Source organism: Nilaparvata lugens, chromosome 13 (genome assembly GCF_014356525.2).
Source record: "Nilaparvata lugens isolate BPH chromosome 13, ASM1435652v1, whole genome shotgun sequence".
Taxonomy (NCBI): Eukaryota; Metazoa; Arthropoda; class Insecta; order Hemiptera; family Delphacidae; genus Nilaparvata; species Nilaparvata lugens.
The window spans coordinates 11,946,142-11,958,754 of NC_052516.1; the positions used below are offsets into that span (position 1 = coordinate 11,946,142).

The 12,613-nt window shown below is 33.0% G+C and overlaps 1 protein-coding gene across 1 annotated transcript in view; it reads left to right on the forward strand.

Moving 5' to 3' along the window:
* Positions 1–12,613, forward strand: part of LOC111044424 (filamin-A-like) — an 86,864-nt gene that overhangs the window by 49,243 nt on the left and 25,008 nt on the right. Inside the window, exons 3-4 of the mRNA XM_039440345.1 lie at positions 720–844; positions 12,369–12,499. Of these exons, the coding sequence (XP_039296279.1) occupies positions 720–844; positions 12,369–12,499 (256 nt within the window). The remainder of the gene's footprint in view (positions 1–719; positions 845–12,368; positions 12,500–12,613) is intronic.

The window sequence follows — 12,613 nt, forward strand, 5'->3', positions numbered from 1 at the left end:
CTAATGACAGTCATCGTTATAATGACAGTGAAGAAAGATAGAAGAGCAGCGTTGATGATTCTCTCCCTTGCAATTGCCATCTATAGAATATAGCTGATACCGGCAAATCTGATGTAATATTAACTGTTCAATATTGTTGAAAAATAATTTATAATCATATTTTATTTGTCGAGACAATATATTCTTCAATAATTGAATGATAAGTTTTTTCACAATTGATATAAAGTATAATTATTTTTAACGAAAATCCTTAATAAATGCTGTAAATCACCCCGAAAACTTCTGCTACTGCAGACATTGACAACAGGGTAGTAGCAGAAGTAGCTGCAGTAGCAGAAGTCTACAGGAGCGATTTACAGCATTTATTTAGGATTTTCGTTAAAAAATAATTATATATTAATTAGCATTTGAATAAATGCATTCTCTATTTAATTCCATCTGTAACTGATATAAAGTATTTTGTTAATATTAATAATTCCTTCCTACATTGTTAAGAAACAATTTGACAATGTTGCGAAGGTGCAAAAGGATAGAGGAATCTGCTTTGTGGAATGATAGACAAGGATAGCAACACCAATGCTAATCAAAATACCACCATTAAAACGTCTTCCTCACCATAGAGTAGGTTAAGCATATCTCATTATTATTCTTTCTCCAATCAATGATTTTTTTGTTGATACTCCCTCAAATTTGTGTAATATATTTATTCCTTGTTACAGGAAATGTGGACATAATCAACGGTAATCTGAAGCTGATTCTGGGACTTATATGGTCTCTAATCGTGCGCTACCAGATTGGAAGATCTAAGTTCCCTCCTCGAAAACTCATGCTGGCTTGGCTAAAGGTAAGGCATCTCTTAGCATCATCTCTCTCTAAAAACATTCTACTTTCCTACAGAACAACAACGGAGTAATATTATAAATACAGTAATACAGAATGTATCTTGAAAACAAGTGATTCATTTGAGTCTGTTGAAGCTCATACACTTTCGTCCAAACACTTACCCTATATTTTTTTATCTCTTTCCTGTATAGGGCTACTTGTAATATAAATATAAAGAAAATAAAAATCTCAGTACCCTTTTTTTGAAATATTTTATCACTGTGATTTTATTATCTGTGATAAAATATTTCAAAAAAGGGTACTGAGATTTTTATTTTCTCTATATTTAACTTACCCTATAGTATATTTTGTGAATTTGAAGTTAATTTCATGTTTTTACGAAAGTTTTATCATCAATCTATCAAAATTTTGTGAATTTGAAGCTAATTTCGTGCTTTTACGAAAGTTTTTCAACAATCTATCTAAATTTGAAATTGTTTGTTGCATTCTGATCTGTATATTCAGATTGATGTTTTAGTGTATAAATTTAAATGAACATAACCTACATAATATTTGGACAATTGAAGACAAAATTAGGAAATTGAAGAAATTTTTGGCAATAGCCTGATTCTTTCTTCTCTGACTATTGTATTGTTTGGTCTATCCAATAAATAAATAAATAAATATACCTAACCGCAAAAAAATAGTCTGACGGAGATTGAAACGGCTGAGTACCTTCTCACCCTCCACATCTATAGACTACCTCTTCGTCAGGTGTATCACAAAAATATAATCAATATAATTCTCATCCATAATCAGCTTATAGGACAAAGTTGATAAGCTCTTATTCGGCGACGTTGCACTGATCTGTTCCAATTTCCACGGGACTATTTTTGTGTGGTTGACAAGGCTATAGTGAGTTTGCTAATTGAAGCTCCAAATCTTTGAATGAGCTCACTCTAAGTTGAGCTTGAGAAATTTGAAATGAAACGAAACATTTACTTCATCAACAGGACTATCATCTAATGATTGGTCATGGAAAGAGATTAATTGGTTTGAGCTAAGGTAAACAACATTTATCTATTTTTCATTACTCCCTGGTATATTTATCAAACTTTAGAAGAGATACAGTTTTTGGTTTTAGCCTGTTGTCCTCTCCCATTTGATATTTTATATGGTCTGTGTCTCTGTTTATGAATTTATTTTATTTATTTTATTATTATTTCATCCACTGACCTCCTATAAAAGGGGTATTTGGACTTGTCAATGTCGTAAGTCAATAAAATACAGAACATAAATACATAAATGATAAGTCAATATATTTTTTTCTCTCCAAACCTTATCTCGACGCTCGTAGTTTAGAACATAAACAGGTACATGAAAAGTCAATACATTTTTTTTCTATTCTCTCTAAACCCCATTTTGACGCTCGTAGTACTCTCTGAACTCTTCATTTGAGTACGCGCATATGGACAGCAGCTCCTTCTTTAATTGATCTCTGAATTTTGTACCAATCATTTCTTTTATATGAGCTGGCAATAAATTAAACAAACGAATGCCAGAACTCCTAACACCTCGCTCATACATGGTTGTCTGGTGTGTGTCGTCTCTTAGGTTGTTCCTATATCTTGTTTGATGGAATGTTCCGCCTGTATTAAATTCATGTATATTTTTCTTAATGAAGCAAATTGTTTCGAAAATATATAGGCTTGGGAATGGGAGAATTTGAAGTTTTTTGAAAAGGGGGCGACAACTTGTTCGAATTGATTCTCCCATCATCACTCTCAATGCCCACTTTTGCATTCTGAACACCTCAACTACGCAACTTGAATTTCCCCAAAAAATAATGCCGTAGGTCAGGTGTGAGTGAAACAGTGCAAAATAAACACATCTAAGAGCCCTGGAGTCCAATATAGCTTTCAAATTTCTCAGTACGAAAATTGAATCTTTTATGAATAGTAAATCTATAGTAATCAATAGTATATCTATTGTGAATTAGCATGATTTCAAGAATAATATTTATTGACTGTACTTCAATAATATTGATATGAATATTGAATATTGATTTCAAGAATAATATTTATTGACTGTACTTCTTCACCCACAAAACCTTCAATTCGTTACAATTTTATATTGTTTGTATGTATCGAATGAAATCAACGAGATGAATTGAAATTGACCTTGAAATCTAATTTGATTCAAAAATAATTTAGCCTCCTGGTAGGAAATCAAGCAATCAAGTAGGCCTACCACGTGTTTTGTAGTGTCATTCAGCCCACATAGAGTTCTAGCTTCCATAATATATACTTCAAAGTCAAACTTACCTTCAATATCATTCACTGTTTATATACATTACATACACAGGTATCAATAAGTGATATACATATCAAATTTCACGTATATCATGCATATAACTAACATCCCCTCAATATCACCTATATACAATGTACATACACAGATATTCAGCCTACAAATACTCTCGATATTTATAAACGTGTATATGATACACAAAGAACTATATACAATATATACACAGATATTCAGTCTGGAAATACTCTCGATATATAAACGTGTATATGATACATAGAACTATATACAATATATACACAGATATTCAGCCTGCAAATAGTCTCGATATATAAACGTGTATATGATACACAAATAACTATATACAATATATACACAGATATTCAGCCTGCAAATACTCTCGATATATAAACGTATATATGTTACATACAAGTGATATAAATAAATATATCGTACATGTTGATTATATACACGTATATGTTTGATACTAGTGATATAAATAGATATATGGTACACAGTGCAGGGTCGTCTAATGCCATAAAAGGCAAACTCTGTAGGTGACATCAGGCCTGTTCCAGTTTTTTGTATTCCGGAAATAACTTTGATACGTTTACACGTAATTACTAAACAATTCAGTTGCTTCAATGATTTGTATCCTTGTTTAATTATTGTAAATTCCCCTATTAATAGATCCTTTCTTATTCATTCATAAAATCGTAGATATTTGGATTGAAAATAAGATTAACTCAGTGCTTTAATGCACTTATGGACTTCTCTTTGATAATGTGTCTACTCTAAAGCCGTGTCTGCACTGAACAAATGTTCGACAAACATGTTTGTTGAAACAGTTTGGGCAAATTTTTGACCAAGCTAAGTGAGGTCTAAAGGTGCGTAAAGATATACGCGCCGCGAACATGAGCAATTCACTTTTAATCAGCTGACTATATCTGTATTTTTACAGAAACGGTATAAGATATAGACATAAAAAGCTTGGCATCAGCTGATTGAAAGTGAATTGCTCATGTTCGCGGTACGTAAATCTGTGCACACCTTTAGATTCAAGTCGACGGTTTGGCATTTCTCTTAATGTTTAAATGTTTATATGTTGCGCATTTAAAGCGAAACGCGGTAATAGATTTTCATGAAATTTGACTGGTATGCTCCTTTTTTAATTGCGCGTCGACGTATATATAAGTTTTTTACAAGGATAATATAAAAGGAAAAAGGAGCCTCCTTCATACGCCAATATTGGAGTAAAACTTAGACTACAGAATTATTCATCATAAATCAGCTGACAAGTGATTACACAGATGTGTGTAGAAGCCAGTCTATTGCTGTATTTCCATAAGGTCTATAGTTTCAATCAGGTACTTGTGAATGAGAATACTGCGTGAGGTCTACTGTTCACAGAACTACTAGTATTATGTTTGACAAACAATGTTTGCCCTTGGGCCAGTGTGGACGCGTCACCAAACAAAATATTTGTGAGGGGAACAGGATATATGTTTTAAAGCCGTCGATACTGAACATGTTTGGAAAAATAGTAATTTTTGATTGACAAACAAAGATTGTTCAAACGTTTTACAATGTTTGTCCCTGAGCTCCTCAACAAACATTTTTTCCGAACATGGATGTCGAACATTTGTTCAGTGTGTACACGGCGTAAGGGCCGGTTTCCCAGCTCGGGGTTTAGCTAAGTTCTAGTTCTAGACTTTAAACAGCTGGACACGGAAAATTGGTTTTCCAAAACAGGGCGTAGTCGCAGTTTTTATGATAATCTTCATTTTCTCATTTCTATATATAATTGAAAACGTTTTTCCTTGACGAAATGTAACATTCTGAAATAATTCAAAATAGCTGAGACTTTACACTATTTCCACTTTATTTCATTCTGTGTTAAATTCCCTAGTTTTTCTAATTTTAATCTAAACGTGGACTACAACTACGCCCCGTTTCGGGAAGCCAATTTTCTGACTCCAGCTATTTAAAGTCTGGAATTTAGCTAAATCCGAGCTCGGAAACCGGCCCTAAATTTAGTTTTTTTCCAAATTAAGGTTTGAAGCGAATTTGGGCAAATGCCTGTTGTTCTACCTGAATTGTATTTGCATATGAATAAATGAATAAATTGAATAAATTATGATAACGCGAACATTGAAATTCATGTCTGCATAATCCGCAATAAAAAAACTACAGTTATCATGAAAAACAAGTGATAATCACGTAATTAGTCCTTTAATTATTGTTGAGGAAATGTACTAACAGATGTTTCACTGTAGGTTTACTGTCACTATTTTGCTCTATGAAGAAATGTAATTATTATTATGACGTGATTTACTCAGCATGAAGAATTAAGTTTTAATTAACTTTATTTTTAATTGCTTTTGTACAATATTTGTGTCAAGCACACTTCGTGATCTCAATGGATAGGTCAGTAATTGTTTGGAATTTCAGAATCAATCTTATTGTTTCAAAAAATTTATTCTGTATTATTTGTCTTCGTTTTGTCTTACTCTGTGATGTCACTTTTGGTGCACACCATGCCTAGCAATCGGTAGAGCAAAATGAGATTCAAGAATTTTTACGTTCACTCCTGCTGAAATACAGTACTTTTTACAGTATTTATAGACTTTTATAGACTTATTAGAACAGACTTCCTATCCTATTAACTTTCTGTCCTATCATTTCCACCTGTTTTATAACGTAGATCCCACTATAGACATTCTGGGAATGTAGTTTCTAGGATAAAACCATAGAGAAACAATAGCATGAGTAGATATCCTGTAATAGTGTGATATTGAGAGGGTATTATTGTAGTTGTTTTTGTGTATCTTATATTATTTTTCAGGTTTTTGAACTGAAATGAACTTTGATTCTACTGTTTGTTGAACCCTGCGTTTTTAGTGTGAGAATTAACTCTGTCTTGTTTGAATTTGCTAACTTGTTGCTCAGTTGTCAAAATTAAAGCAATTTTCGTGCATTTTTCAAATGCAGTTTCAATTTCATGTCGAGAAAGCCACTGTATTTGAAAATTGTACGAGCATTGACCTTTTTGCAGCTTTGGCTTTTCCACTGGAAGTTATGCTCAATGCTTGTGGAGGGGGAATAATTTTCAGTGAAAAGGCCACAGTTGGTATTGAGACGTGAATGGAAAACATGTAACGGTGTGCGAGCCTCGGTCCTCTGAATGGGCCCATTTTCCATTCAGAGGGACAAATTGTTAAGTTTTCAGTAATTTCTATCTAGTTCAGTAGGAAACCAAATTTTATAGAGTTAGTAGGAGTAGAATCAGGAAATTTTGTGTGCGTGTGAGTTCAAGTATAGTGAGTTTTATTAAAGCGTATGTGAGTGTTTCTGAAGAGTCCAAGTTTGAATATTGTTGAAATGGTGAGTGCCGAACTTTTGTTGTTTTTCTTATTAAGCTCTTAATTTAATTTCATAGAATGACCGAGGCCCAAATTTAAATGCAGCAAGTTAGCAGGTTCCCAAAATGTATAGATTAAATTAATTGAATATACCTTCTTTTTCTGAATCAGTTACTGAGTAACTCTGTTGGAAAATTTGACATGATTTCTATTGATTCGTTAATGAGTTCAATAAACCTGAGGTCGAATTTTAAAAGTATTTTTCATTGAAGTTCCTGGCTCGTAGTTACTATAGTTGCTAAAATAGGTGACAATTAGATAATGATGATAATCTGTGCATTTGAATGAACGAATCCACTAAAAGCTCCCAACCATTCAAGGATTCAAATAGAGATTTTATAGCATAATTTTAGCAAATATTAAAGAAAAGAAGAAACAACCCCCCTCCGTTTACAATCCCATGGTATATGGCGTTTATGTCGCAGCTTTTACTGTTATCTCAAGCCGATTACTGTTGATTATTGTCGACTCTTACTGTTTTGACAGGGTAAGAGTGTATGAACGGCACAATATGACAAACTACCAGCGTCATAAAGCTTCACAGGAAAGAACTTCGTGAACTATAGGCTTGAGATAACAGTAAAAGTTGCGACATAAACGCCCTATACCATGGGATATCTACTTATGCTATTGCTCCTCTATGCTTTTATAGACTTATTACAGGATTAGAACAAACTCCCTATCCTATTAATAATTGAGATTAGAACATACTTTTTACAGGATTTATAGACTTTTATAGAATAATCAGAACAGACTTCCTGTTTAATGATAAAATAATAAAATGATTAGTTCTTATGGTTCTTCTCTGATTAGTTCTCGTGGAGTTAATCACGGTTAAAACTTAACCAGCTCTTGTGCAACCGGCAATTTGTTAATTTGTTAATTTGTTAATTAACTTTCTGTCCTATTATTTCCACCTGAATTATATCATGAACCCCACTATAGACATGTTGGGAATATAGTTTCTAGCATAAAACTGAATAGAAATAAATTTTCAGAAGTCAATAAATTTGAAAAAAGCGACACAATATTGTTGAAGGTCTAGAAAAGTGTTGAATTTGACAAATGGTGAAAACTTTTAACAGCCAACTGAGATAGTTTAGGAGTTGATAGCACAAATGAATGACCATCGTTTGAAACAGTTTGAAGGACATATTATGCAGCGTAGGCCTAGCACCCATAGAACTGATAATAGGCTGACTGCCTAGGCTTTCAAATAGATTAACAGCTGCCCCATTTAAAAACACAACACAAATGGAATAGTGTAGCCTTCAATGCATCTATATTGCTCCGGATATGCTAGATATTATTTTCTCGTACTAATTATTCAACTCTGGTTTTCTCGTTTTAAATTCTTTATTTTTTGGAGTTTCTTCTTCTTCTTCTCTTTCTTCTTCTTCTTCTTCTTCTTCTTCTTCTTCTTCTTCTCCTCTTTCTTCTTCTTCTCCTTCTTCTTCTTCTTCTTCTTCTTCTTCTTCTTCTTCTTCTTCTTCTTCTTCTTCTTCTTCTTCTTCTCTTCTTCTTCTTCTTCTTCTTCTTCTTCTTCTTCTTCTTCTCTTCTTCTCTTCTTCTTCTTCTTCTTCTTCTTCTTCTTCTTCTTCTTCTTCTTCTTCTTTCTTCTTCTTCTCCTTCTTCTTCTTCTTCTTCTTCTCTTCTTCTCTTCTTATTCTTCTTCTTCTTCTTCTTCTTCTCTTCTTCTCTTCTTCTTCTTCTTCTTCTTCTTCTTCTTCTTCTTCTTCTTCTTCTTCTTCTTCTTCTTCTTCTTCTTCTCTTCTCTTCTTTTTCTTTTTCTTTTCTTCTTCTTCTTCTTCTTCTTTCTTCTTCTTCTTCTTCTTCTTCTTCTTCTTCTTCTTCTCTTCTTCTTATTCTTCTTTATACTTTTTTGTTTAGTTTTATATTTTCCAATTACCTTTAACTGAGTTTACTTATTATTTCCTTCTTTTGTATATATTGGAATAATATTTTTAATTTATTATTATTTTTTAATTTCGCATTGTATAATAATTATTGTAATGTATAAATGCAATAGGTTTTTCAAGACTTAGCATATGACAAATATGACAAATAAATCAATCAATCAATCAATCTTCTTCTTCTTCTTCTTCTTCATTATCTCTTTCTTCATTTTCTCGTTATTCCTGATTCTCTTCTCGATCTTTCTCTTCTCATCCTTACCTTACCACGTCCACCTAATCCTTCCCTCCCTGTAGCTCTTTGTTTTTGGTCCTCTTTCATATTTTACTTCTGGCCCTCGTCATTACGGCATCTCATTTATTTATTTATTTCCATTTTCTTCTTTCTGCTGTTCTCCACCTTCCTTGTTATCATTTTCTCTCATTCACTCTCCCTATCATCTTCCTCCTTGTCTTCATCTTCTCCATCCTCATTCTCTTTCTCTCTCCCTTTGTCTTCCACTATTACTTTCCCTCTCCATTTCCCTCAGCATGATGTTTTTTATCACAAGTACAAGAGAACTTACGCTTTCAACTGTATTTTACATTCTGTAGCTCTTGTTCACCCACTCATCTACTCATTCCTTCTTTCTCTCCTGATTCATCTATTACTCCTTCAACTTCTTCTCTATCTTCTTTCCTAATCATCATTTCATTTCATTGCGATCATCTTCATCCTCATCTCCTCATATTTTCACTTCTCCCAGCCACTCTAAGGCTTGGTTGCACAAAAGCCGATTAAATTTTAGCCGTGATCAACTTCACGAGAACCAATCAGAGAAGGCGATTTTGAAAAGACGGCTTCTCTGATTTGTTCTCGTGGATTTAATCACGGTTAAAACTTAACCAGCTTTTGTGCAACCGGCAATTTGTTAATTATTCACCATTTGCTACTAAATATCACTCATATTCCCTCTTCTCTTTCTGACTCTTCTACACTCTATTCATTTGTTATCATGAAACCATCCACTGCTCATGAAACTAATTATATTTTTATTGTTAGTTATCCATCTTGTTTCCACTATTATTATTACTATTAAATTTTGTAAAACTTTAAAGTGAAAAAACACTCACATTCTTTGATGTGGCGACGTCTGTTTCGTGCTGGTATCGCACATTTTCAAGCCAAACAGAAACTGAAGTGTTTAAGGTTATGAGGGTGAAATTTGGTGGGGGTGGAGGGGAGTTTTTAAAATTATAATTATATAATTTTTAGAATGTATTTTTATCTTTTATTATCATTCTCTCCACTATTAACATGATTGAATACGGAGAGAATACTGAAACAAAAAATTACGAAAAACACTACAATCTTCTGGACTAATCTACTGTACCTTTATCAGAATATATTTAACTTCTTAATTATTTTTCTCCACTGTTGATTTTTGATGAAAACAAAAAAAAAGACTCAATTCTTCAGTATTTCCTTCTTTTTTTCTCCCTTACTTACATAGAACAAGCATCTGATAAGAACTTAGTCTTCTATTAAAACAGTCTTAAAGTTAAACAGTGTCTTATATTAAAAAAAAAACGAGGAGCACCTTCCACATAATATACGATTGATTATATTTACAATTTATACCATTTCACACAATTTTTAAAATAATAGCAGTGGGAGACAGTAGCCATTGTTTGATAAAGCAGTTCAGACCGGAAACTGAGAGCATGATAAGTATGGGAAGCTTTTCATTAACTGTGGGAAAGTCATTAAGGAAAACAGCCACTCTTCTCCCACGTCACGGTAGCCTTGAAATTTTTCAAGGACGCTTGAAGTTCAACCAACTAAAATTATTACTGTCGGTTGCTTTAAGTTTATTTGGGTTGGAAATTTCTCAGTTTATTACAGTATTTAATTGTGAATTGTGTCTTGAAACTGAAGTTTATCGCAGTCTTTAGTTGTGACTTTCATGAAGATGATGCTCTAATTTAACGTCTTCAAATGTGGGAATTGAAAATCTATTCTTCAATTAAGTTCAAGTTCAAGCAACTAAAATTAACTAAAATTATTAACGTCGGTTGCTTTAAGTTGATTTGGGTTGGAAATTTCTCAGTTTTTCACAGTATTTAGTTGTAAATTGAGTCTTGAAATACAAGTTTGTCGTAGTCGTCAGTTGCAGATTGTGACTCAATAGAAATTATGCTCCAATTTCACGTATTTTAATATGTGAATCATGTCGTAGTTTCCTGTAGACATGTCAGGAACTCGAACTGTTGCTTCTGAGTTGGTGACTGCTCAAGAAATGTTATAATTTTTCCTTTCGAGAATATAGTTGAGTTTTGGACAATGCAATTGCTTTGAATTTTTTTTTTTTAATGAATAATGACTCCTTGATGCAACATTTCTCGTGAGGTCGTGAGAAATAAGAAAAATGCTAATAAATATGTTGTCCATATGAACTAGTAAACACAATTTGTGATAGGAAATTATATACTATTTTATGATTGTCGAATGGACAATTTCATATTCATTCATAGGGAATACTAATCATCCGTATTGATTGTGAAGATATCCTATTATATTAAGTGAGCAATTTCTGTATTATTATTTATATCTCGTTATTAAAGTTTATTTATTAATTCGTGGACAGAATCACAAATCATATAAATATGATTAGGAAGGAACAACAGGCTTGGCCCGAATCTATTCCATTCCCAAATTTTGATAAATTTATATGTTCAACGGATCTCGAAAACGGCTCCAACGATTTTCACGAAATTTGGAACATAGTAGGTTTATGATATAAAAATTCGATTGCACTAGGTCTCATCCTTGGGAAAACTCGCTGAACGACATTAAAAGGATAATTCATCCTTGGCTGAAACAGCTGTGGATAGTAAAAAAGTGAATTAGCAAGTGAGAATGTGAAAAATCGAAATATCGCATCCCCGAAATTCATAAGATGACGTATAGCCAGCTGTGAAATATGAACACGATCATTTTCGAGAATTGTGTTCTGTTTATCAATAAGTAAAAATAACGAGCGAAGCTCGGTGCCCCGATATTTAACTTGAATTTATGATATTGTTCCGATATTTAACTGAATTGATGAATTTTATCTAAATCTTTCACTCATCAATTACAATCACGACTCACGTGTATCAAATAAAATAGTGTCATAGATAAACAATAGCGTAAGTAGATATCCCATGGTTTAGGGCGTTTATGTCGCAACTTTTACTGTTATCTCAAGCCGATTAATGTCGATTATTGTCAATTTTTACTGTTTTGTTGGTGTGAGTGGGTATGAACGGCATAATTTGAGAGACTACCAGCGTCACACAGCTGCATGGGAATGAACTACCGTACGTGAACTATCGGCTTGAGATAACAGTAAAAGTTGCGACATAAACGCCCTATACAATGGGATATCTACTTATGCTATCGTTTCTCTATGATAGTGTTGAGTTTAAGCTGAATATTCAAACTACTTTTAAAGACGATGAAACCTAGAATATCGATTCCAGAACCGGCCAATAACTATTTGGAATCAATTGAAGAAAAACTCATTCGACTTTCAGCATATTCCTTGAATTAGTAATCCATTATTGCAGTAGACACTTCATTATTGAATATGTTATATTACATGATTGCTGAGATGAAATAAAATTTCAGGTCGTTATCATCCTATAAGAGGCACAATAGTTTATTCTGTTGTTGTGTTTCCATAAAATAATTTTGCGGAACTGTTCTCGTAGAATTAATTTTCTTGTGTAAAATAATTTGTAGTTGTGTTTCCATAAAATAATGTTGCGGAACTCTTGTCGTAGAATTGATTTTCTTGTGTAAAATAATAAGTTATTCCTGTATACTGTTTTAATATCATTTCTGAGTAGTGTTTCAATTTTATTGTTTTCCATTTTCTAGGCTGTACTTCCAGAATGTAGAGTCTCAAACTTCACAACAGACTGGAATTCTGGAATCCACCTGAGTGCATTGCTGGACTACTGCGAGCCTGGACTATTCTCCCACTGGAGACATCTGGATCCTCATGACAGGTAGGTCATGAAGAGTCATCAGTTTCAAGTGTAGAGACTTGAACGTTTAATAGATTCTAGCCACATTCCAACTGGCTAGATTCGAAGAATACGAGTAAGTGTTCAATTTGAAGC